Here is a 26,453-nt window from a genome sequence, read left to right as displayed (position 1 = left end):
GGGGGGGGGGGGGAGACGGAGAAGGAAAGAGAACAAGGAGAAAATGGTAAAAATTCGAACGGTATTATTCGGAAACTAAGCGATTCTACCGCCGGCCTCCTATCGCGAGGCATAAATAAACGAGACTCTTATAGATTACTGGCGTGTTAGCGGCGGCTAACATAAGTGGAGCAGCGGGTATAAATTCAATAAATGGCTTTTCCTCGTATCGGCGATTAGCGATCGGCGACGGGCATTGAGAGTACAACGGCGGAAAATCGATCGATGGGCGGTCGCACATCGTGTTTCGATGCGAAAGACCGGGAAATCGACCGATCTCGCCGTCCCTTTTCTGTTTCTCACCAACAACGGGGAGGGAAAAAAAAGCAGCTGCGGAAACGCGGAAGCGACCAAAGAGGGCGCGAGAGCCATCGAGACTATTCGAGACCCGTCGTCGTCACCTGCCCGTTCGTTTCCTCGTCTCGGAGAGAGGGAAAATCGCCCCCGAGGACGCGAGAGAAATCGAGACGGACGGACGGACCAGGATCGTTGTCGCGGCGCCGCGACGGCGGGTCACAATGGATGACAGTGGATTGACACACGGACGGGGGACAGATAGGGTTAGGTACGGACTTGGCGATGTTGCACACGCTCGTCGAGGCACGGCCGCGATCTTGGTGCGCTTCGCTACATCGGTTACATCGGCTACATCGGTTACATGCGGCACGACACGACACAATCGTCGGGCGAGCTAAGCGTGTCGTCTAAGACGAGGAATGTGAGCGGTCGCGCGGGCGGCCGAGACGGCCTTACGTCATCTTGACGACATAGCTCCGACGTGCCGAGCTTCTCATCGCGAATATCCGCGAATGTCGCGAGCGACGCATTTCGTTGTACTCGCTCACGACGTTCACGCTTATAAGTTGGCGACAAGGAACACGGCAAAGAAGGAATGTACAAAACTAATGAGAGAAAGAGAAACACAAACACGATGTGCAGGTGAAGGATGAGCGGATCTTTTGATCTGAAATTTTGATTTCACAGCGTACCCCTGAATCGGAGCTCGTTCTGCGGCTCGATAAGTAAAACTTGCTCGGGCTTGTCGGATCTCGACGACATCCTGACTGGAGGATCAAGACGAACTTCCCGACGGACGAGTCACGGCTTTGTTGCTGTCTTCCACCACCTCCTCCTCCTCCGCCGCCACCACCTCCGTCTCTTCGTCTTCTTCTTCTCCTCCTCCTCCGCTCCTCCTCCGCCGCCGCCGCCGCCGTCTGCTGAAGCGCCAACGGGTGGTCGACGACGCGTTGGGCCCCGCGTATTGATAAGTTGCCTGGTGCTCTACCTCGTCGCGATTCCTCTGCGTCAGCCGTCTACAACGTCGCGTTTCGGTGTTGTCCTGTTTCCCGTGGTCGTATCTTTACCGAGATTCCGTTGGACTGATTCCGATTCGCGGCTGGCCAACGATGCGCATGCGCCCACGGAAACTGTGAACTGTGACTGCGTGAACTGCGTCTGCGAAATGCGAGCCGTGTAGAGGCCGCATTACGTCACGCACGTCGCCACGGCCGGTAAACCGGTCCGTTCATTTTTCTTTCGGCCCCCCTCCATGCTCCTCGTGCAGGCTGCACCTGCACTGTACTTCCTGCACTTGTTTCAACTTTAATTAATACTAGAACTTTTTCTTTTAACTCTTAAATTTATATATTTTTTTAGAACTTTTATGTAAATTTCAGAATTTTTTCCAGAATTTCTATAACATATTATGCGAATTTTTTCCCCAGGAAAATGAGACAAATATATTTAATTAGAAATATTTGAGGGAAAAAAGTATTTTTCTATTTATCTATGTTTTTTTCTTTTTTTACGATCTCTTTTTTTCTCTCCAAAAATCATGAATTATTGCGTCTCCGACTATTCCGATTTCTTTCGGCTTTTACTGACTTACTTGTAATTTTTTATTAATGCCTTGCATAATTTATTTATTTCGTCCGAGCTTATCGTTCTTTTTTTTTATGTTCTCGCTCTCTTTCGGATAATTTTCTCATCGTCCTCTTCTTGCTCTGTCTCGCTTCGACCTTTCACCTGTTCTAATTCCTTTTAGGCTAAACTTCTTGCACCGTTCGTCTCTTTTCTCATTTTCTCTTCATGTTAAAAGGAAAAAGAGATGAACAATGTAAAAAATTCGGCTGAAAAAACCAGACCATTGTACTCCAACGAGCACGCGCAGATCTGCGCAGATCGAAACTGTTGCGCGCGTTTTGTATGTGGACGAATGCTTAACCTTAACGGCAATTCTGAAGAATTGTTCAGCTTTTTTATGAAAATTTGGGTAAAATTATCTGAAAAGCAAAAGAATTGATATCCAGACGTCGTGAAATTTCAAAGAGAGATTAAAGAAGTATAAATCCCACCAATCAGTGAGAATTGCTCCGAAAAAGAATCTCAGAGAATCGATGCTCCGACACGGTGGAGAAAAAGAAATTTCTCGATAGGGATTCTGAATCGTCACAAAATTTGATTTTTTTGCCTCATTCTTGTAGTTCAATAGACAATCCGGTTCGCAATGAATACGTATAGTGCTTCGATCTCGAACGGGGATCTTTTCAGAAACTTGGCATTTCTAGAAAATCGATCGTCGGTCGACACCAAGCATCTACAGCTTTTCTCAATTTACGATGGTAAAGAATGTGTTCGGAGTATTTAGTTATATAGTTATGGAATTTATACAATTATAAAGTTGTGGGGTTTAGTTATATAGTTATAATTATGGAGTCAATTATACATTTATAGTTATGAAATTTAATTATACTGTTACAAAGTTATGGAGTTTAATTATAGTTATAAAGTTATGAAATTATTGTACAGTTATGAAGTTATGGAGTTTAATTATATGTCCAGCAAACGAGAATGGATTGAAATGAATTGAAATGGATTCAGATTTTCAGAAATATTGATTCACAAATGTTAAAATGAATGCTTTTCAATTCTGAATGCATTCTGATTCATTTAGGAATTGCATGGAGCATATCTATTTCAATCTAAAAAATAATATTAGCTTTTTCTGTGCACACAAACATAATTGTGAATACTGTTCAATTCAAAATTTTTAATAGGAAATACAGTTTTTCAATCCAATTGCATCCAATTGAATCTAATTGAATCCAATTGAATCCAATTAAATCCAAAAAAAGTATTCACTATTTAAAATATGCATTCAGAATAGAAAAAAATTTCAATTCATTTTAATCTATTCTCGTTTGTTGGGTGGTTATAAAGTTATGGATTTAATTATATATTATGGATTTTATTATAAAATTATAGAATTTAATTATACAATTAAAAACCCACAGAACACAAACGCTAACATTACATCAATACGTCATAATTTCGTACTCAATAATATAACTATATCACATGTATTATATCGCAACTTATTTGTAGTTATGTTATAATACAACATATATCATTTATATTATTAAGTGATACATTATAATATTGATGTAATGTTACTGTTGATTTATATTTTTTGAGAAATTTCATTTTAAATAGTTTAAATAGTATAACTCTTTTACAGTTAGCAATTATAGCTGAAGTTTTCTGTTGTAGAAAACAATGCTATTCTCGGAGGCACTAACATGATCGATCTCTATTGGAATGGTACTCTCTGGTACTACAAGGATATCTCGGACTTTTCTCGAAAAAAAGCCGTCATAAAGCAACGGATGGACAGCGGTGTTTGTGATTCCGCTTACCTGAACGAGAATACATTTGTCATTGTGGAAGACAGTGGTGCTGTACGGGTTTATCAAGCAGTTGAAATAGACGAGCATTATGAATTACAGCTTCTTGGATATGTATGTCAACATGATGACAGCATCCTATCGGTGTCTGCATTTTCCAATCAGAGAAACATTGTCACAGGAGGAATGGATTGTTGGTAAAAATTTAAAATATATATGATATTATGAGCTAAGGAAGAGATTATTAGAGAAAGATAATAGAGCAGATACTAAAAAAACTGAGTCTGTAACTAAAAGCCAAGAATAAAGAAAAAAATAATAAGATAGGCATTATCTTACTAATATTCTTATTAAAATAAACTTAGTATTTATTCTTTTTTATATGAATTATGTCATTTTGATTTCTTGAAATTAATTATTACTTTTTTAATCAACATCTATTACATGGTTACATTCATTTGATTTTTTTTAAAAAGTCATTAATTTCAAAGGACAGTTACAATTTCAAGATGTAATAAAGAAAATTGAATTGTTTGAACATTGTCTAAAACGGCATATTTAATAATACAATAATAAACACAAGAATTAAGAACTAATAGTAAATTAAAATATATTTTTTATCTTAATAATGCTTCACAGAGGAAACTGAATTATTTTACTGGAATAAGAATAATTTTTATTCAAACAATCAAAACATAGTGGATCTAGCCCACTGTCAACTCTAGAAGGATGTAATTGAGCGAGTTCAATAGACTTATATCAGCTAGAGAGGATTTATAATCTAATATCTTGTTTCAGCTTAAAAATGTGGGACGTAGAGGATTTAATCGCGACATATTCATATAGCTTTGCGCATCTAGACATAATCACTGATACAGACGTGAAGCCTATGTGCAGTTCTGTATTTGTATCTGTCTCTTTAGATAGCGAATCACTACTGTGGGATATTAGACGAGCCAAACCGGCGAGTTGTACGTATATTTATAGGTTTTTTTTCTAATATCTTCAAATTTAATATTTAAAAAAAAAAAAATTTTCTTTATTTTTCAAAGGTATCTTCAAGAAAAATGATTGCCCCTTAACAGCAGTATCTTGGAATACTACTTTGGAAAATATCATAGCAATAGGTACAGCTGAAGGCAGCATTGCAATAATTGACATTAGGCAAACAGAAACTCCATTATGCGAGTCGAGCGCATATGATAGAGGTGTACATAAGTTGTTATTCAATCCAACTCCAGAGAGGTGAGAATTTATCAGAAATATCAATTTACTTGTCTGTACAATATATCTTATACAGAATATTTCTTATACAATATATTTTCGATAATAAATTTATGATAACTTATCTATTTTCCAGGAAAGAACAGTTAGCGTGCTGTTTTGATAATACATCAGTAAAAGTACTTGATACTCAAAAAGAATTGATGCAAATATACCAAGATAATAGTCATCATGATTTTGTACGAGGGCTTGCATGGTGTAAAGACGATTTATATTCATGTTCTTGGGACGCAAATGTGCTCAAACATATAGTAAATGAATATATAGCTTCCCAAGGACGATAATTCAAGTTAGACAATAGTAATTATGATTTTGTACGAAGATTTGTGTGATAGAAAGATGATTTATACGCATGTTTTTGGACGTAAATAAACCATTTGATTGAATATGTAGCTTTCTAAGGACGATAAATCAATTTTTTTAACTTATATTAAAATTTTGTGATATTAAAATGATCTTTTTACTTTATAAAATATTTGATTTATTGATCGAAACAACATCTCAATATAATGAACATTTTCCACCTTAAAAACTTGCAAACTATTACATATCAACGACGGAATACTGATCGCAACTCAAAGAGAACTGAATGATGTTAATTGAAGGTAAAGATTCACAAGAAATGTGCATTCAATGTTCAGTACATATCTTAATTCATGAGTGGCGAAACAAGATGTGAATTTTAGTGAGTTTCATACTGTTACATTCGAAAACATTCCTCTTGCATTTATTCAACTTCTTGATCATTGTATTTCAGACATTTCTACAACATAGTTATGATACTCTTTGTATTTATTCGATATATTCTATTTTATTGCAGAAAAGAGAAAAATATTCGACAATTATAAAGTATTATCGCTACGTATAACAGTAATGTAAAGGAATCAAGTGTACCAATGTAACAGAACTTGCTGTATACCTTGTGGATCTTTAAAAGAATCGTAATACTCTTAATGTAATTTAAACAAGCCTTTCATTTCCTTTCTGATCCTACAGTGTGTACGGTCAAATATTCAATAAGATTTTATTTACAAAGTACAGTCAGTGATAACGTGATAATATAAACAAAATATCACAAATAAAAGTTTATCATCACAAAGTGCCTAAAAAAAAATTAGAAAATCATTTCCAGTGTTAATTAAAGATGATATAAATTAAAGATACGCTATATAATGTAATATATATACATATATAGTAATTCTGATAAAATAAACATGCAAGTTTGTTCTACGATGCATAGAATCTACATACGTATATTCTTTGCACTGCAGAATATTGCGAGTTACTTCTCCCCGAACACACAGTAGATAACATTTATTTATCGTAAATTTTATATTTTGAATATTTAAAATTTTATATTTGTTGTACTGCAATTTGTAGGACTGATTTATAGAACAACTGTGCATAAATAATTTTTTGTAAGTACATTAATATATCAAACGTGTTTATGTATATAACGTATATGAATAATGTGAATTTATCCAGAAAGAGGTGGCAAGAAAAACATAATTTTACAGTATCTTCCTTCACATTATTATTACTGTATATCTCCACTTTTTATATTATGCTGAATTCGCGCGCACACATGCCACTTTGAAAAAGTTGAAAAATGTATTATCCAAAGAAGCCAATGTTATTTTAATTGAAAATACTCTGATATTTTATTGATATGAATCTTCCTTATCTCGGTTTAACTACCACTGCCCGATTAAATCTGCAATTACAAATTCTACAGCTACATGATCATCCTTGCATATAAAAACTTGAAAAGAGTAGCGCGTACATTAGTTAACATGATTGCTGTTTATTCCATAGGAAAAGCAATTAATATATCTAACATGATTGATGTATCTAAAGTGTTGAATTGCACATTGAAAATTTCATATCGGATTGAAAATATCAGATCCTCAAACAATTTGTATTTGTGGCACCAAATTAATAACGAATGTTCATGTCAATGAGAATTCATGTAATACCAAAGATTGCATAGTCTCGTTCAAGGGCTGCACGCGCTCCTTGTTCATTATTCATGTATTACAGAAATTATTAAAATCGTTATGTACAATTGTCTTTTTATATGCTGAGATGTATAATTGCATTGAGACTAACGCGACATGTTACTCTCATATCGACATTTATCATTTGTTATTTTTTTATCTATGTAGTGATACATAGACTCGTATATTCTGTTGTTTATTATATATTGTTTTTTTTTATAACACGATCTTGTCTTTTCTTTTCCCCCATATTGATAATGCTTATCCCAAATTATTGAGCATTCGTTATGAATTACAACCCGAATTCTTTGTCATCGTCTTCTGGTCTTACGTCTCCGTACATCCAGATATTACGATGATTGTGCTTTGCATCCTCTTCGGCTTTCTTGTATTCCTCAATCTGCAAATAAAATTAATACATATAAATGTAATAAATTTTCTATGAATATAAATAATGAATAGACACAAAGATTCGTTTCTACAAAGCAGTAAAGTAAAAGAAAGAAAAGGAATTATTTTATTACATTTTAAAATAAAACTTATCTTTATTTATTATCTTTTAGTTGTTTTTAATTCTCTTTCTTTCTTTTAGTACAATAAATTTTATCACAATAGAGATTACGAGTGACTTTGCATAAAACTACTCGATTCATAATCGATAAATAATGGATTCGATTTTCATTCCACGATTTTCATGTCTTAATTTTTTGAGGTTGATTGGAATATTAAAGATTGTGAGAAAGAGTAAAAGAGAATGAAGTATTATGAAAATGTTATAACAATGGATTCGGGAATTCATATTTCAATAAGAAATTTTTTTGCAATAATGGATACTAATATAACAGAAATTAATTAACCAATTTAGTAAGTCTTCTATCTCGATGCTTTTGAACGTGTAAGAATCCGTCAGAAATAAGACCCTTCCCGATATCTTCATTTGTACTGGGATGCATCAGCGTCACGGCAATTACGTTGTTGCTTAGCTTGTATTCAATATTTAGGAGAAGAATTTTATCCAAAACATCTTCCTTAAACGCATCTACCGCTGCTCTCTTGTCATCCGTCTGTAAAAATATTATCAACAGGAATCTTTTCGTTAATACATTTATTTTCTGAAAATGAATTGTATTAGAATTCGTTACTTACGTCACTCGGAAGAGTCACACACGCAAGTGCATATTCGTGAGCATATGGTTTATCAGTCGCGAAACGCGCAGGTAGATCGGCAACTCGTGTAACATTAAGGGTCTCCCTGTTACCATAATCGATATAGAACACACTGACATTGGTACCGGAAACCTTTTCCGTTTTCACACGGTACCACTGATCATCACCACTGAATTTCGCGACCGCTAGATCTCCCCTAGTCGGTTTGTAGGCGCCAGGAAGTGGAGGGTTGGCGGCTAATTCTTGACGTAATTGTAAAAGCATACTCTCCAACAAGCTGCCCTGATCGACGAACTGGGCGTAGAAATGAAGATCGTCAGTAACTTCAGAAATCACAACCTTTTGGTAATCGATTTTCCGCTCTTGTCCCTCCTTTTCGTCCACAATCTTGTCGGTTTCTACTGGCGCTTCCACGCGATTCTTCCAGATCTACAGAAAGAACGCAAATTATATTTCAGTTTTCTTTAATGAAGACATTATTCAATAATTAAGCACCTTTACTTACATTAAGCTTTTTTGCTTTTGCACGTTCCTCTGCAGCTTTGAGAGTTTTGGTGAGTTCTCCAGAGTCTGGGAAATTTACAACCTCAGCCAGACCTTCTTCGACCAAAGCAACAGACATATTGACATCGTTTACCGTTAACCAACCAATGAAACCGCTTAACTTTGTTTCCGTGTTTTCGATCTTAATCTCCACGTCTCGTTGGAAACAGTGCTCTTTAGTGAAGGCGAGAGCTTTTTCACCGTATTCGTCGGCTTTTATTACACCACCGCCGGGCAATGTTCTCTGACAACGTGGAGTTCTTATTCCAGCCAATACAAACGTAATAATGTAGTCTTCCTTGGGAAGATAGAGTTTCAGCCGCGAGCCACTCGTCACAAACTCGACGACTGCTCTAATTCCCTGCGCTCGTTTGAGCGAAGTCAAGAACGCTTTTGCTTTCGGGGGATCGTTCGAGAGATCCACTATTCTGTGAACTGGAATGTCTTTTTTCGCGTGCAGTCCGTGTTGCGATTTTTCTGCCTTGCTTTCAGCCACTTGCAGGAGATTGTACTGAGAGGAACGCTGATCGTCATTCTGTCTGTACTTAATCACTCGTGCGAGACCTCGACCGACTAGCGCTTCTGCAATGTTCCTGTTGATATGGCAAAATAAGATAGGAATTATCAACTATTAAAAAATTGGAAATAATTATTAAATTAATAATTTTTTTTGTAAATCATTAGAAGGCGAAATTTTATGGTGAACTTAATCACACTACACTTCTAAAGATTTATATAAAACTAAATGCAATGGAATTTAAATACTTTATAACATAATCAACTTTATATAATATAATCAACTCGATAATGGAATAATACATGTATATTCTGTTAAATAACGTGATTGTAAGTTTCTTGCACTGAACTTCTTCACATTAGAGAAAAAAAGAAGAAATTAAGTTTACAAGAACAAAGCAAATATATGAGAGAGTAGTTAATAATATTAACAATATAAAATATTTATACAGTTTTAATATACTAATTTAATTATGTACTGCAGGTAATCGAATTCGCTATTTCAGAAATCGATTTATACTTACGTTTTGCCGCAAGTTACGGTGCAACATAACTTCTCTGGGAAATTATCCCTAGCTGGGTAATAATGCGTATAATCGACTACCACTTTTACATTTTTCCTGATGAATTTTTCGCGTAAAAATTCTCGCGCTTCCAACATCCACGGTATATCATAAAGAGGTCTGAAATCTTTCGATCGAGTAGTATTATTGCTGTCCTCATTCTTCTTTTCACGAGTGGGTGGTCGAATACTACCCAAAAATACTTTCTTGTTTTCCCCGTTCTGAGTTCGGACAATGAGCGCATCTGCATTAACAATTTCCACAACAGTGCCAGTAAACTCGATCTGTGGCCCGGACGGTTTGTAATCCTTCCACAGTCGCAAACGTGCTTCCTTCGCAGCTTTCTCAGCGAGATACAACTTTTCCGCACCGGATCTACTGTTGCTGATCGACCAATCCTGGCATTTCGCGAAACCCTCGCTTAGCAGAATTTCAGCGATGTTTCCTATAAATAAATAAAAACTATATATAAAAACAATCATTGATCATAATTAAATTCAATTATTTGGAATATTTATTATACATAATTTAACATACGCTGCTCGCCAGATATGTTTAACACTAGAAATATCAATTTCTTACTCATTAAAATGAGACCAAACAAATAAATTATAAAATTTAAAAAAACATGAAAATTAATTAATATTTCATCAGTATAAAGGACATAATATTTATTAAAAGTAAAAAATTTCAGAATCTTATCTTTTACATGAAAATATAATATCTAAAAAAATAGAAACAGTCAATAATGATTTCTTGGTATTTATAGTGATAAAATGTCAGATTTTAACAAACTTACCCTTAGGATGAATGACGCTACCAATGAAGTTGTTATTGTTGACTGACTCCAGCACTATTTCGACGTCCCTATGTAAGAGCCGCGATTCCACAAAGTATCTAGCTTCGTCTGCATAAGGATCGCCCACAGAATTCTCGCGACGACCATTCGGCCAGCCAGGACAGCGAACACCCGAGATCATCAGCGTTATATTGTAAAAATCAGGCAAGAGGAAAGCCTTCACGGTAGAGCCGTCGAAGACGAATTCAATCACTGCCTTAATTGGTTTTTTAGCAAATTTTTCGACCAATTTCCGAGGATCGTCAACAGTCCACTTGATGTCCCGTATATGTTCGGAAGTTGGCGAATCCGACCACTTTCCTTTCTTTGCAACTTTCGCTATATTCTCCAGCTCGATCAACCGTTGTTGTTCAGCTGTAGGATTGCGATTGTCTTTCTTAACGGTCACCAAACCCTCAGACACCAAAGTATCAATTACGTTCTCACCATTCCTGTCTGTATAATAATTGTGATTAGATGCAAAAATTTAATCACTGTTGTGCTCAGCAGCCGTGTTTACTTTGCAACTGTTGAAAGTTTTTCTTTGCACTGACTGGATTATATTTTTAAATTTAGAGGAATAGTTATCTATCTCAGCAAAGAAAAACTTCGCGGCCATTGACTGCATTTAGCAGAAAAAGCACTGTTATAAAAATCTTTGATTTTTGCCCTTAATTCTTCACAGGATCTAAATAAATAAATTATTCATATACTATAACTAAAAAAATTTATAACAGTTGTAAATCTGCTTTTTCTGTTGAACGCAGCTGATTTTCCAAGTTCTAGTAAGTGTATGATGTATCACAAATAAATACCTTTCCCTAACCAGACAGTTCCATATGTTCTAGCAGTGTTGACCGACTTTTCAGTTGCAAAAGTAACATCTTGGCCAATCAACTTTCGACGTAGGAACTCTCTTGCTTCCCAAGCATACGGCTCATCTTTGGTTTCATCCGTGCTACAAATACGTAAATTGTTTTAATTTTATATAATTAAATTATTGTCAATAAATTTATATAAATCTCTGCTTAGTCCAAAAATTGTAAAATAATCAAGGTATATGAATATGCATTTTACCTATCATTTCCTTTCCAACGTTCCAATTTTGGAGCTGTAATGTTGCACAGAGTGATTGTCATTTCTGGTGGAGGACCGCCCATAGGTTGTCCGCGGATGACAACGGTATCTCCCGATGTCACCTTTAGAATTAAAATTTTGCAGTGTGAGAAAGCTTAAAGTATTCCTAAATATTCAGAGTATCACGTTATATTTTAGATTTTACACATATTGTAATACTTATTATAAAATTGCTAATAGCTTTTATAGAATTTCTTATGCAATTTTCATAAAAATATCTTTTTTGAATTGCAACAAACTCCTGTCAACAAGGAATAAAATTAAAAAGCAAAAAAACATTAACATAAAGAATATCTGTGACTTTTAGAAATTGTACCTTTAAAATTTTATAGAGAAAGTATGAGAAAGTTCAAAGTATCTCAAAATATCCAGCACAACATTATATTTCAGATTAGAATACTAAATACGCAATTATTAGTATCTTTCATATATAACTTTCATATATAACCTTTCATATAACTTTTTGAATCTTAACACTTTCAATGAGAAATAAATTAAAAAGCACGGAGATGATAAAGACATTCTCATTAATATGAATATGAATATTTGTCCTTTAGAATTAAAATGTTGCAACATAAGAAAGCAAAATCCTAAAATATCCACCATCACGTATCTCAGATTAATTAGAACACTAATTGCTGCTAATCTTTCATAGAACTTCCTGAATCATACTTATCTTACTCTTAACGAGAAATAAATCAAAAAGCAAGAGAATAATGAAAATATTTTCATTAATATGACGAATATCTGATATTATCTTTAGAATAAAAATTTTACAGTGTGAAAAATCTTAAAGTATTCCACAATATCCAATTATACACAATAACCATATTATATCTTGGATTAAAATTACGCAGTTGCTAATATCTTTCCAAAAATGTCTTAAATCATGACATTCAACAATAAATTAAAAAATAAGGGGATAATAAAAATATAAATGCAAAGTGAAAACATAAATGTAACAAATATTCGATGTTATTCTTAGAATAAAATTTTGCAGCGTGAGAAAACTTTAAGTATCCTAAAATATCCAGCACCATATCATATTTTGGAGTGAGTACTACTAGTTACGCAATTGCTAATATCTTTCATAGAACTTTCCAGCAACAAACTCTTGTCGTTCAACGACGAATAAATTAAAAAGAAAGAGGGCAGTGAAAACGTTCTCATTAACATGGTGCATATATAAAGAATTTTAAGAAGCATCACACGGCAGGCTGCTGCAATAATATGCTCCAGATTGCAACCATATGTTCTACGGTGCGGTTCCTGCCAACTGGATGAGCGGGCAGGAGATCAACACTCAATAGTTTAGTCAGCACAAATAACGAGAGCCACGAGAAAGGTTCGGTGGCGTTCAGTTCCTCACCTGCTTCACCACCCCGTTGCGCAGTTTCACTGGTGCCTGAGGTGCACTCATGATGCCGCGCGATGGTCCTCGAACGAGAAGATCGTTCCAGATCAGCACGTGCGTTCTCTTAAGTCGAAGGTTCGATAGCAGCTGTGCTCGTGACTCCGCAATTTATCGTTCCTCGTGGTGCGTTTGGGAAGAAAAAAAGAAAGGACAGTCTTTCTCTCTCTCTCTCTCTCTCTCTCTCTCTCTCTCTCTCTCTCTCTCTCTCTCTTGTGAAGACTGCGAACTCAGGAATGACGAGTTGTCATGTTGGCTGATGTATGCGAGGCAGAGACAGGCAGCCCAGGTCTCGCAGGAATCTCACGTTTCCTCTTCACGTATAATCGCGGCTGTTACGACCTTACGAGTGGCCTACGATCGGCGCGAGCGCGATCTACACACCGCAGGAGGCACGCTACGAAATGCGCTTGGGCGCGATGGTGATGTGGCAACACGCGACAACACGCCGCGTAACACAGTGTCGCACTCTATGCTCCGCCTTCGAATTGGCGCGCACGAGAGCGGTTCTTGGCAGTCTTGGGACGCGGTCCCCTTGGCAGTCAGCATCATGACACTAGGGTATCAGGGGTTCCACAATAAAAGGAACAGGGAACAGAGAACAGAGAATAATGCCAGTATTCAGACTTTATACTTAAGGCTTCCTTAAATTTATCTTTAGATGCTCAGCAGCCAACGAAATAATTCGTAGAATATCTAAAGATAAATTTAAGGAAGTCTTAAATATAAGGCGTGACTATGAATACAAAGGTCTCCGCACAATAAAAGAAATAGGGAACAGAGAACAGAGAATAAGAATTTCAACCTATCAGAAATCATGCATTGTGGAATGCATAGTTTCTGATAGGTTGAAATTCTTAGGAGCTCCGCACAATAAAAGGAATAGAGAACAAAGAACAGAGAATAACAATTTCAACCTAGTTAGAAACTGTATATTCCACAATGATTTCTGATAGGTTGAAATTTCTTATACTCATTTCCCTGTTCCTTTTATTATACAGAGCCTCTCAATCATGAAACTTTATGATTCCCTAGGATGGTAAGTGAAAAGTGAAAATTTTTTGAAGTTAATGGAGAAATTTTTCACTTTTCACTTTTCATCCTAGGAAAAAAGTTTCATGATTGATATGATAAGTTTGTTTTTTATTGCTGCTTTTTGAATTGGTACACACAGTGCAATAAGTTGAAACAAACATTTGTTTTACTTTAACTTCTTGCACTGGTTTCAAGTGTAACAATAAAAAACCTCATGATTGATATTTCGTCTTTCATTATTTTGTATTCATTATTTTGTATCCTTAGAAGAAGAGAGTCTGGACATTCGGGATTCCGGATGATTGGTGAACATGACTTATGTCCTCACAATGGCAGCACCAATACGGAACCTTTGTTCACTCTGCGCGAATGGGAAGAAAATTAGAATTCAAATACATCATACTCGGAATTTATAGTATTGGGTTGTCTAGAAAGTTCGTGCCGACTATATAACCTATATAATTTAATAAATATATATTAAAATTTAAATCTTTTGCGTTTCAATTTTCCTTCAACATCGGCACGAACTTTCCGGACAACTCAATAGTATCATAGAAGTAATGATGTATGTGTATTTCCTAAAAAAATTGAGAACTATATCTTTGACGAAAGTTCAATGTACATACATACGATGCAATGTATGTAATATACACCGACTGTCCTAAAATTCATTACCACTATTACATGTGTACTATAGACAAAATATACTATACTTGAAATATAGGATTCACACTGGGTATGATCAACGCGATGTTGCAAACGCTTTGAAGCGTTTTTTAATTGGTCAGTTTGTAAACTTCTTTCTTCTAATTGGTCCATCAAACGCTTCAAAGCATTTGTAGCAAGACTTTGACTACAGCCACTGCGACATCCGTTATACGACATCTAACATTCATTGTTAATGCCTGTTCTACAATAGAATCGCAGGCCGTAAGAAATTGGCCAATCATAGTTAAGAGAGAAGAATAATCGACTAGGATTGATTAATTTCTTACGGCTTACCATTACGATTCTATTTATATATTAACATATACTACGACATAGATAAAATAATTTATTTGTTAAATTTTAAATATCCTCTGATGAATAGACTTTATTGCATGGTTTGTTTTATTTTTTAGAATTTAGATTCGTTACGCACACAACTCTACGAAGTAGATTGTACATACTACTGTTATATTTGGAATTAATATTATCATGAATTTCTGAAATTAGACTTAATTAATATGAATAGTTCTGGATCGGTGTAATGTTTTCATTGAGAAAACATGATCGATTCCAATTTATCGCTATGAATTTATTAAAATTTAATATGTTTACTTCAGAAATATCTCATATATGTGAATTTAAACAATATTAACAAATGATTAATATTCATATTTGCGATTTTTTAATATTCTATTAATATAAAAAATTTAATTTTAAAAAATAAATTGAAAATATAATTTAATTATTTAATTTTATCAAATATTATTTAAAGTGTTCTTCTATATCATGTTATCATTAATTTATGTGTATGTGTGTGTGTGTGTGTGTGTATTAGTTTAATTTAACGAAAATAACTTTGTTTTAAAAAAATAAACTAAATAATTCATATTTGTTTTTATCAATTATTTAAAGTATTCTTTCTATCATGTTAATTTCTATCTTAAATTCAATTAACAAAAGTAATAATTTAGTTATAGGATGATAATAGTAATCGTTTAAATGGACAAGATTAATATTTTCGTTAAGAAAATAGAGAAATTCTAAATTCGTCACTAAGATCCGATTGCATCAACGTTACTTTGACTTTAAATGAGACTTAAAACTTTCTCTGTCTCTTTTAAAGCGAAAGAGAGACAGAGAGAATTTTAAGTCTTGCTTAAAGTCAAAGTAACGTTGGTGCAACTGAGCCTAAATTTATTAAATTTATGTATCGAAATTTAATATTTCCTTCGAGAATAATCCATGCAAAAAATAATATTGAAGACCAACAAATGATTAATACTCGCATATATATTTTTTTAAAATTGTATTAGTATGAAAAGCTTAGATGACTTTACAAAAATGAATTAGTGATAAATTTAATTATTTTTATCAAACATTGTTTGAAGTATTCTTTCTGAGATTATTACAGAATAGTAAATTATAATTTCTTGAGATCAAGCATTAGTAGGAATATATGGGTGAAAATACTTTGAGATTAAATGCGATTTCTTTTATTTTATTGCGCATAATATTTTTACCTTTATTCTACAATTAATTTAAGGTATCCGATGGAATGATGTAAGTGAAAACACGCAAAGTATAAAAAAAATGTTAATGCGAGATGAATGACAAAGCACGATACGTAAAATGTAAAAGAATGAACGTTTCGATGAAATCAAACGGTAAGCTTGTCGATAGAATTGTGTGTGAGACACGTATGCTAAACTAAAGGATTTCTGTAAAATCGATACAGCGATCAGCACAGTGAACGTAACACCTAATTCTGTCGGCACTGAAATGAGAAAACCTTTTAAGAGCTGCTTGAATATTAAAAAAAAAAGTCTCGCTTTTCACGGATCTAAGAAAGTCTTTGGATTCGAGATTTCGATATTATATTCGACAAGTCTTATCGTAAATTTAATTCGCAGTTTAATCCACTTCTTCCATTCTCGACGCTTCTTCTGAGTCACCCTCCAACGTGGGCACTTCCATGTCCATCTTCTCGTCCTCTGCGTTCGACGTATCTTCATCGTCAAAACCTAGACCTAACTTGATCATCCTATATATTCTGGAAGCATGCACTTGCGGATCTTCGAGGGCAAAACCGGACGACAAGAGTGCAGTCTCAAAGAGCAACATGACTAGATCTTTCACCGACTTATCGTGCTTATCTGCCTCAGCCTTTTGTCTTAAGTTTTCCATGATAGGATGATCGGGATTGATCTCGAGGTGCTTCTTCGCGGCCATGTATCCCATGGTGGATGTGTCTCGAAGTGCTTGCGCCTTCATGATTCTCTCCATGTTCGCCGTCCAGCCATACTGCGATGTGACGATACAGCAAGGAGAGTCAACCAATCTGTTAGATACTACAACTTTCTCCACTTTCTTATCTAAGATGTCCTTCATAACTTTACAAAGGCTCTCGAACTTGGCCTTGTCTTCCTCGCGCTTCTTTTTCTCATCTTCGTCTTCCGGAAGTTCTAAGCCCTCTTTTGTAACAGATACCAACTGTTTTCCATCGAATTCTTTCAGTTGCTGGACGACGTACTCGTCAATGGGCTCAGTCATGTACACAACCTCGAAGCCACGCTTCTTCACGCGTTCTACGAACGAGCTATTGGCTACCTGTTCCCTGCTCTCGCCAGTGATGTAGTAGACGTGCTTCTGGTTCTCCTTCATTCTACCAACATAATCTTTAAGTGAGCACATCTCATCGCCGGATGCAGAAGTGTGATAGCGAAGCAACTCTGAAAGCTTTTTCCTGTTCTGGCTGTCCTCGTGAATACCCAATTTCAGATTCTTGCTGAATTGCTCGTAACATTTTTTGTAGTTCTCCTTGTCTTCCGACAATTCCTCGAAGAGTTCCAAGCATTTCTTGACAAGATTCTTCCTAATGACCTTCAGAATCTTATTCTGTTGCAGCATCTCACGAGAAATGTTAAGAGGCAGATCCTCGCTGTCTACGACACCCTTGATAAAGTTTAGATATTCCGGAATGAGGTCTTCGCAGTTATCCATGATAAAAACACGACGTACGTACAATTTAATATTGTTCTTTCTCTTCTTATTCTCAAACAAATCGAAAGGTGCACGACGTGGAATGAACAGCAGCGCTCTGAATTCCAACTGTCCTTCCACGGAGAAGTGTTTCACAGCCAAGTGGTCTTCCCAATCGTTAGTCAAGCTCTTATAGAACTCGCCATACTCTTCCTGCGTGATGTCATCCGGATTTCTTGTCCAAATCGGTTTTGTCTTGTTCAACTCCTCATCTTCAGTGTATTTTTCCTTGATCGTCTTCTTCTTCTTTTTCTTCTCTTCCTTAGGCTTATCCTCTTCCTCATCCTCGCCGACATCTTCGATCTTGGGTTTGTCATCCTCTGCCTTTTCTTCTTCCTTTTTCTCTTCCTCTTCCTCCTCGTCCTCGCTCAGTTCCTTGTCACGTTCTTTCTCGACGACGAGCTTGATAGGATAGCCGATGAACTGCGAATGCTTCTTGACGATTTCTTTGATTTTAGACTCCTCCAGATATTCTGTCTGATCCTCCTTAATGTGAAGGATGATCTTGGTGCCCCGTCCGATCGGTTCACCATTGTCGGGACGAACCGTGAAGGAACCACCAGCGGAAGACTCCCACAGATATTGTTCGTCGTCGTTGTGTTTGGAGATCACGATGACTTTGTCGGCCACGAGGTACGCCGAGTAAAAACCTACACCGAACTGTCCAATCATGGAGATATCAGCACCTGCCTGCAGAGCTTCCATGAACGCCTTTGTACCGGATTTGGCAATGGTACCCAAATTATTTACAAGATCGGCTTTGGTCATGCCAATACCACTGTTAAAATGAAGAAAATTCAATTTAAAGACATTATATATTAATACATATATACATATTGCATGTATATATTGGATCTGTTCTTTTTATGTCCCTTTTTACCAATGTAAATTAACTTTAATCTCGGTTTAACTCACTCTTCATCTTTCTCTATTTCTAAGAATTAGAAAAAGATAAAAAGTAAGTTGAACCGAAATTGAAAATTTAACATGGAAACAAGAATTAAATTAATATACTTTTTGTATCGTTTATTTTTTTCTTGTTTTTTTTTTATAGAGAAAGGTGAATGACAGAAATTTTAATTGGAAACAGGCCTATTTCTATAAAAAAAAAATCAATACTTACGAATCAAGAATCGTCAGGGTACGGTCGTTCTTGTTCGGTACGATCTTAATAAACAATTCCTTACACGTATCCAACTTGGATGGATCCGTGAGAGATTCATATCGAATTTTGTCCAACGCCTAAAAAAAATTCATAAAAGATTTAATATCGCGTCATCAACAAGACTCAATTGTTTGTAATTTATTTCCAAATTCATGTAATTATTAATTTTATTTCTACAAATTTGCAAACATAACAAACAGAAAAATTAGAAAACGTTATATATATATCACACAGAAATGATATAAAAAAATTTTTAATCTGAAAAAATATTTTAAAAATTAATAAATATTTACAGGTTATCTTAAATGAGCACAATTGGCACAATTCGCAGTAAATTAATATCACTAAATTTTTGTTAACCTCCATTACTCGCATGAATTTTTAAAATATAATTACAGAGTATTCCTGACTTTAACATATCTCAATTTCCATTGTTCTCTTTCTTCGATGATTTATAATTAAATAAAAATTGATAACATTCTATACATCTTTTAGACAAAAACAAATATGCACACAATTTTTTTTAATATTAAAATGTAGAAAAATTGGAAGAATTATACGAAATATTCCTCATTTTATTTTTAGGTTCTTGGTTTTTTTTATCTGAATGTGTCTCTCCCCCTCTCTCTCTCACAGATTATCTCCGTTTTTTTCTTCCATTTTGAAGGAAAAAAATAGAAAAGACGAATCGTGAAAGTTTAATTAAAAGCAATAAATTCAAGGATAAAATGAAGTAAATGTTTCGTGTAACGCCTCTAATTATTCTATATTTTTGTACCTTTGTGTATTTTCATATATAAAATATATTCCAAAAAAGAAAATCGTTCCTCAAATCTCGTTTTTCTAATTTTAAATTATTTTATATCCATGTAAAAAAAATTTTTTAAATTATAAATTTTGAATTATTCTTTTGTTGCTCCTGAACGCTCAGGATGAAATTTCTAAATGTGACTATATAAAAGTTAAACGAGGTTAATTAACGATAACCTAAGATACTTACATCGGACGAGTTGGAGATCAATTCTCGGATGAAAATCTCCTTATTCGAATAAAAGGTGTTGATGATCAGGCTCATCAACTGAGCGATTTCGGCCTGGAAGGCGAAGGTCTCCACCTCACCGGCGTCCGTCATGCTCACGTCCTCAGGCATTTTTCCACAAAATCAAATTCAAACGGGAAAACACCGAATGCAAGTATTGCAAGCAGTCGTTAGAGATCGTAATCCGAATTAGGGCACACGATGCGCAAAGAATAAATCACTAACAGCTGTCACCTGTCTGATACGAGAGCTCCGTAACGAATGACTCGCTCGCGGCGCGCGGCGTCGCTTTTAAACAAGCACGTCGAACACGAATATTCTAGAAGGCGCCGATGGCGGAAGTTCGTCCGGCTTCTAGAACCTTCTATCAAGCAAGCGTTCCGCGAGCGGGATCGAACGGGAATCTCGTCCACCATCACGAGTCACCTGAGAATTGGAAAAATTATCAAAAAAATTGATGCGTCAAGACGCGAACGATTTTCCAAGCGAGAAACGTCCGCTCGGATTTGGCTGGTCGCCTCGCTCGCGTGACTCATGTGGTTCGCCGGAAGTGACGACATTTTCCGAAGATCTAGAACCATCGCGATAGCTCCCGCGCTCTTCGAAGAGGTGGGGCGTACGCGCGTCGTCCAACGTCTATGTGCACGTATATGTGTGCGTTCATGTATAACGCGATCGACCACGTTCTTTGGAGTATCCAGCCCTTCTTCTCGATATGCCGAGGATGATTTTAGGCGCGTTAAGTGTTTACACGTAAAACTTGAAGGAATATCTTTGGCTCGTTCAGTTTTCTCCAATTTCTTGGGACTGTTTTTGAAAATTTTTTTCGTAAACGTAGATAGTAAAGTGGCCTTGATGAAGGTCTGATTCACGTTTGCAATGTTGAGAATCGTTTCGTCCTCATTCGAATGTTTAAACAAAGACAAATGATGCTCATGAGTATGAGGCTTTTTGCCTCCTATTTCTTGAATTCTTGCTTTTTATTTCTTCCCTGTAAAACTGACGTTATTTATTATTGTCACTTTGATGTCAGAATGACGTCTTTTCATTCATTACGAATTCGATTGTTGTAGCAATAAGATATGGTTATTATAAGGTTTGCTTGATTTATTTATACATCATTCTGTATGTATTTTTCTTCTGAAATTCGTCAATTTTTATTTCAAGCGATAAAAAGACAAAATATAAAAAGAAAAGAATACATACATACACTTATTAAAAAAAGATGATTCGTGGACAAAATAAAGGTTATATAATTATTTTTTTATACACTAAACGTAAAAGCACTTTATAAAATGAAATCTCTAAAATATAATTTTTATTATTTAAATAAATAATTTTTATAATTTATAATTCTCACTGATACATTTATCTATAAATTTTCAATAACTCATCCTTTCCCAGTTTTAAGAATTAAAAAAAGATAAGTTAATCTACATTGGTAGATAACACGGATATTAAAAGGCTGTTAACTCCAAGCACAAATTATTCTAGCAATTGTTATAACTTGCAGCTTGCATCAGCAAATTTAGTGATAATTAACATTCAAAATAATAATGAGAATATTTTCGAAATGAATCGTTATTCATCGTTTTCGCAATTTCGTTTCTAGAAATTTCCTTTTCAAATGAAGAGATTTCCTTTTAGATTTATTACTTGGAATAATCGTCACAATAATGCAGCTCCAACGCGGTCGGTGTCACACTCGATATGCTCACAATCGAAGAGAAGGTTAAGGTTAAGACCGACTGATTAAGAAGATTCGCGAAATCGTCCGTCTGTGATTCATCTGTGCTCATCTTCTTCTGGGAATCATGGATCCCGGCGTTCTTTCGCGGCTGATCCCGCAAAGCAAGGAACAGGTGAGACCAGCCTGTAAGAAATGCGGCTACGCCGGGCACTTAACCTATCAGTGTCGCAATTTCATCAAGATCGACCCCAACAAGGAGATCGTGCTGGACGTGAGCAGCACGAGTTCGGACAGCGACGAGAATTACGTCACCCCGTTGACGGAGCTGCGGGAGCGCGAGTTGCGGAAAAAGCTGCGAGTGGCGAGGAAAAAACGGCGGGAAAAGAAGGTCAGGAAGAAGCGTAAAAGGAAACGCGAGAGCTCGGAGAGTAGCGAGTCCTCATCGTCGTCGTCCAGCGAGGAGGACAAGAAGCACAAGAAGGGAAAGAAGAGGAAAAAGAAGAGTTCTAAAAGCAAGAAACGCAAGAAGCACAAGCGGCACGACGATGACAATTCGTCTGATGGGAGCGAGGCAAAAGGTGACAGGGGGAGAAAAATGAATTGTTCATGAGAATTCCCGATTCATTTCCAGTTCCTTCTATCATTGAATATTGAATGACGCGTGACGGTGGCGTTTTTTAATCGTATTACATTCGCACCCGTTTTTCTCATCCATAAAGGAATCGCCACCTTACTGTGTCTACTGACTTGAACTGACTTGAACTGTAAATAGGAGCATGTATTTTTTTCTACTTGTATAGAGAGTGACATTTGTAATAAAGAGTTGTAATTCACAAAAACTGCTAAGATTTTACGAAAGGAATCATACATGTTTTTTTTTTACTATATTTAATTTTATCTTATTTTATCTAATCTCATTTGTGACACGATAAACGTAAATTGAGAATGCTTATTTAGTCTTTTTTCTGTTACATTTTATAAAATATAATAGTTGTTTTTATTTATAAATTTCTAAGAACAAGATGTTAATGTCAATTATAAACAGTTTCTTTTGAAAATGATAGTTTTTAAAATGATTTTCTAAAATTTGGATTAAAACGAGAAACAATATAATCTGCAAAATTATTTTTATGATACAAATTAAAATTCAGTCTTTTTCATCTTTTTCATGGAGCCTTAAATAGCTGTTTAAAAGAAACAGTTATTTGCATATTTTTAGAAGCACGTTGATAATTCTTAATGAACTTTCTACAATAAGTCATTACTTTTATTTACTTAAGCTTAATCTTGAGAAAGAAACAATAAGAAATTAATCAATCACAGTCATGTGAAAAGAATAGTCATGATTGATAAATTTTTTATGGTTTAATACTTGAATAGTTCAAGTATGGCTTATTATTGTAGAAAGCACATAATATTTATTTAAAAATGAGTATTAGAATGAATTATGTCAAGAAAATGGATGATGCAAGAAAACGTTTGACATGATTTTTCATCACATTCTATAGAATTTTGAAATCTAAAATGCAAATTTTTAAAAGTGAATTTTTAAAAAGTGGAATGACTTAATTTTCTACGTTATATAAATATAAAGAGAACAAGTTATTTTTCAAAAGTGATATTCTTAATCTTAGTTACAAAATTGCGTCATACAAAATTGCAACGTCATTAAAGCATTATAAAAAGTAATGCTAAAAATAACAGTTCATCTTTATAAAGAAATAGCACAACTGCATCTGTAATATGCAAATTAAAGATGTTTGTCTATTATTTTCCGTCACACTCCACAGATTTATAATCTAAAGAAAATATTTAAAAAAAATATATATTAAAGTCGGAGCGATGCTACATTAAATAATTTTTAATCTGTTCGAAAATAATGATTTCGAAGAAATAATAGCAGATAGATATGATAGCTACAAATTATGTTTTTTCTTGGTTTTTTCATCACATTCTACAGAATTATAAAAAATTCTTAAGGAAATAATACTGCAATTTTCTAAAAGCGTAGGAAGTGTGGATAGGGATGCCTACATCAAATAGTTTCCTAACCTATTTCATTAAAATTATTAAATCTGTTTGTGTTGCTTGAAATCTCTAAAATTGTATTTAAAAGGAGATATATATATTTGAAATATATATTTGGATATTGAAGAAAGAGAAAACCGAAACATTGTAAGTGCAATAAGTCCAACAATAGGCCTGTTCTTTTTGGCTGAACTTTTGCAGTTCATTTTTTTTCCTTTTTTTCTTCAGGAGAATCGAAGAGGAAGAAAAATGCATTGATGCAAAAGTTCAACCAAAAAGAACAGACCTAACGGCTATTCCACACAAACCTGCATAACCACATAATCATATGCATAAAGAAAATTATCCAATCACATTTCTGCCATAAAGACAACATAAAATACGATTGGATGATTTTCTTTATGCACACGTTTATGCAGCTATCAAATTTGTGTGGATTGGCCCTAATATGAACAGACTATAACAAAATGAGAGAAATTTGATAACTGCCGTTTTTTATTGGCCAATCCAATGCGTCGAAATGGCGAAGTCATGAACGCGATTGGTTGGCGTCGGCCAATCCGGTGCGCCAAGATGCCATCAATCTTTTAGGATAATCCTAAACAATACTGAGTTTATGTAAAAATTGTTATTATCTCTTTCTATTATCTCTGAAGAGTTATCGCGATTAAATACTCCAAATTAATTTTAGATTTAGAATTATCAACGAGAAAATTTGTATTCTATAGTAATTATCATAAAAAAATATCTAAGAAAAAAGAATTCGTTTAACTTATTGTTTCTAACGTCGTTTATCTTCTTTCTACTAAGAGGTAGGTTATGTTGCCACGAATGTTATTGTAATATTAAATACATTATGCAATTTTTTACATTATATGATGTTTCAGATTATCCTAAAAGGAGATTAAAACGATAATGTTGTCGCCTTTTGCTGTGTCAAGTGTAAGCAGAAACATTTCTACTTCAACCCCTGTGAGTCAGATAAAATTGAGTCGATTGAGAGTAATGGATAACAGCGAAGCAAGCTATGATGGAGGGTAGACCATCATACACATATGTAACAAATGCAGAATGGAATACATCGGTAAGACAATAAATGAAAGACTATTTAAAAGGTATTATCATTTTATAGGAAATATATTTAAACATTGCTATACGTATATTATTCAGGTGATAGAATTTTAATTGCTATAAGAGATGAAAAGAAAAAGGATATATTGATTGAATTGAAACAGCAACAATTTCTTAAAGTTTCCAAATTTGATAGCAACAATCTGATACTCATAGACGACAATGGCACACCTCTAGGTACAAGAATACAGGTGTCTATTCTACACATATTCCAAAAATGAAAGAACAGACTCACAGCAAAGGAGATTATATTAAACTAATAGCGATTGCATTCCAGATTTGTATAGTGTATCTATCTTGCCTACCATTGTAATATATGTATTAAATATTTCATTTTAATGTTAATATTGTACTTATTTAATATTTACTGCAAAATTTGTAGTATGAAAGTATGTTACTCATACATCTCTGTGTATTTTATTGTATATTAATATTTTAATAATAAAATATGTCACATTCAAACTATTTTTTGTTATATATGCATTAGAGGTATGTTCCACTTAACACATGTTTGCAACGTTCGTGTCATCATATTATTTCGACCTTATTTAATGTTTGAACACAAGAATGAAATGATCTTATGTATATGTATGTTGATTTGACATAAGTAGCGCTAGCAAGTGTAACTTTAGTTCAATTATCAGCCACGCGATGTCTATCACTTTGTATTTAAACGATTATTTAAATTTATTGTCAAAGTTATATTATGCCTATGTTAATTGATTTATGATATGTTTGTTAAAATTTTAACAAATTGCATAATTTTAATTCTTTACCTTTGAATAGAATTTATTATCAAATGTCTTCATCGAATTCGGAAATCAAATTAGTAATGCGAATAATTCTTCAGTTTCCCGAAAGCACTTGTTTCCGATATGATTCCTATATAAGAATAGAATATAGATGAGCATTTCGGATCCTCTGTGAGGATCGGTAGTTTGATATTGGTGAAGAAGGTGCTTCCTGTCCTTAATCTGATAAATTAGACTAGAACAACATGATTTAATTATCAAAATCTTTATTCAATTTAACAGGCTCAGATACAAAATAATATGATATTAAACTGTGTTGCAGCATAGTAGGTCTGGTATAAATAAAAAGCTATAATAAAGCTTTCACACAACCTCATATCAAAACAAAAACAACCCAACTTGGATGGTATGCATAATCGGATCTTATTAGACAATCTATAACTTCTGAAGAAGCGATCGATCTTCGGATTTTTAAGACTGTCTTCTGATCGACTATGAATATTGGCCAATATCTACAAAAAAAAACAAAAAAAAAACAAAATACAAATTATTTACAAGTGAAGAAATTATTCAATCAATAAGATTAATATTAACAGAATATTGATTAACTTACTGACTTGATATAATTTAGGAACTTATAAATACTTAATGTAACAATAGTAAATTTGCTCGTGTTGCGATATTCACT

The 26,453-nt window shown here is 34.5% G+C and overlaps 5 protein-coding genes across 6 annotated transcripts in view; 2 read left to right on the top strand and 3 right to left on the bottom strand.

The window, feature by feature from the left end:
- The window catches only part of LOC108694442 (vesicle-associated membrane protein-associated protein B), a 6,238-nt gene extending 4,727 nt beyond the window's left edge, over positions 1-1,511 (bottom strand). Inside the window, exon 1 of the mRNA XM_018203945.1 lies at positions 1,029-1,511. Coding sequence (XP_018059434.1) covers positions 1,029-1,098 — 70 coding nt within the window. The 5' untranslated portion in view covers positions 1,099-1,511. The remainder of the gene's footprint in view (positions 1-1,028) is intronic.
- Positions 1,502-5,479, top strand: LOC108694441 (methylosome protein 50-like). 2 transcript variants are annotated; one of them, XM_018203944.1, is made up of 6 exons: positions 1,502-1,558; positions 2,138-2,660; positions 3,589-3,919; positions 4,521-4,693; positions 4,775-4,967; positions 5,083-5,479. In XM_018203944.1, exons 2-6 carry the CDS (start codon positions 2,546-2,548, stop codon positions 5,288-5,290), a joined length of 1,020 nt encoding a protein of 339 aa, XP_018059433.1. In that variant the 5' UTR covers positions 1,502-1,558; positions 2,138-2,545; the 3' UTR covers positions 5,291-5,479. The 2 variants fall into 2 exon arrangements, with proteins under 2 accessions (XP_018059433.1, XP_018059432.1); XM_018203943.1 differs by lacking the exon at positions 1,502-1,558 and having other exon boundaries at positions 2,008-2,660.
- A 1,239-nt stretch (positions 5,480-6,718) lies between these two features.
- Positions 6,719-13,652, bottom strand: LOC108694440 (staphylococcal nuclease domain-containing protein 1). Its single transcript, XM_018203942.1, has 9 exons — positions 13,137-13,652; positions 11,708-11,829; positions 11,446-11,588; positions 10,592-11,086; positions 9,754-10,237; positions 8,676-9,306; positions 8,150-8,599; positions 7,861-8,067; positions 6,719-7,403 (listed from the first exon to the last, which is right to left on the bottom strand). Exons 1-9 carry the CDS (start codon positions 13,185-13,187, stop codon positions 7,296-7,298), a joined length of 2,691 nt encoding a protein of 896 aa, XP_018059431.1. The 5' UTR covers positions 13,188-13,652; the 3' UTR covers positions 6,719-7,295.
- A 2,746-nt stretch (positions 13,653-16,398) lies between these two features.
- On the bottom strand, positions 16,399-20,413 carry LOC108694439 (heat shock protein 83). Its single transcript, XM_018203941.1, has 3 exons — positions 20,126-20,413; positions 19,084-19,202; positions 16,399-18,738 (listed from the first exon to the last, which is right to left on the bottom strand). The coding sequence occupies exons 1-3, from the start codon at positions 20,273-20,275 to the stop codon at positions 16,833-16,835; spliced, it is 2,175 nt and encodes a 724-aa protein (XP_018059430.1). The 5' UTR covers positions 20,276-20,413; the 3' UTR covers positions 16,399-16,832.
- Positions 20,414-21,854: 1,441 nt separating this feature from the next.
- On the top strand, positions 21,855-25,261 carry LOC108694271 (protein SREK1IP1-like). Its single transcript, XM_018203651.1, has 3 exons — positions 21,855-22,432; positions 24,770-24,966; positions 25,053-25,261. Exons 1-2 carry the CDS (start codon positions 21,979-21,981, stop codon positions 24,796-24,798), a joined length of 483 nt encoding a protein of 160 aa, XP_018059140.1. The 5' UTR covers positions 21,855-21,978; the 3' UTR covers positions 24,799-24,966; positions 25,053-25,261.
- The last annotated feature ends 1,192 nt before the right edge of the window (positions 25,262-26,453 follow it).

Source organism: Atta colombica, unplaced genomic scaffold, assembly GCF_001594045.1.
Source record: "Atta colombica isolate Treedump-2 unplaced genomic scaffold, Acol1.0 scaffold12, whole genome shotgun sequence".
NCBI classification, from domain to species: domain Eukaryota; kingdom Metazoa; phylum Arthropoda; class Insecta; order Hymenoptera; family Formicidae; genus Atta; species Atta colombica.
This window is presented reverse-complemented; position numbering and strand designations above follow the sequence as displayed.

Excerpts from the sequence above, each read along its gene's own strand:
- LOC108694271 (XM_018203651.1), top strand. The coding sequence starts at position 21,979 with ATGGATCCCGGCGTTCTTTCGCGGCTGATCCCGCAAAGCAAGGAACAG. Across the intron at positions 22,433-24,769 it reads TGATGGGAGCGAGGCAAAAG|ATTATCCTAAAAGGAGATTA; the intron begins GTGACAGGGGGA and ends ATGATGTTTCAG.
- LOC108694439 (XM_018203941.1), bottom strand. The coding sequence starts at position 20,275 with ATGCCTGAGGACGTGAGCATGACGGACGCCGGTGAGGTGGAGACCTTC. Across the intron at positions 19,203-20,125 it reads TGATCTCCAACTCGTCCGAT|GCGTTGGACAAAATTCGATA; the intron begins GTAAGTATCTTA and ends AATTTTTTTTAG. Across the intron at positions 18,739-19,083 it reads ACCCTGACGATTCTTGATTC|TGGTATTGGCATGACCAAAG; the intron begins GTAAGTATTGAT and ends TCATTTTAACAG.
- LOC108694440 (XM_018203942.1), bottom strand. The coding sequence starts at position 13,187 with ATGAGTGCACCTCAGGCACCAGTGAAACTGCGCAACGGGGTGGTGAAG. Across the intron at positions 10,238-10,591 it reads TAGCGTCATTCATCCTAAGG|GAAACATCGCTGAAATTCTG; the intron begins GTAAGTTTGTTA and ends ATTTATTTATAG. Across the intron at positions 9,307-9,753 it reads ACCGTAACTTGCGGCAAAAC|GAACATTGCAGAAGCGCTAG; the intron begins GTAAGTATAAAT and ends CCATATCAACAG.
- LOC108694441 (XM_018203944.1), top strand. The coding sequence starts at position 2,546 with ATGAATACGTATAGTGCTTCGATCTCGAACGGGGATCTTTTCAGAAAC. Across the intron at positions 2,661-3,588 it reads GCTTTTCTCAATTTACGATG|AAAACAATGCTATTCTCGGA; the intron begins GTAAAGAATGTG and ends TTTCTGTTGTAG. Across the intron at positions 3,920-4,520 it reads ACAGGAGGAATGGATTGTTG|CTTAAAAATGTGGGACGTAG; the intron begins GTAAAAATTTAA and ends ATCTTGTTTCAG.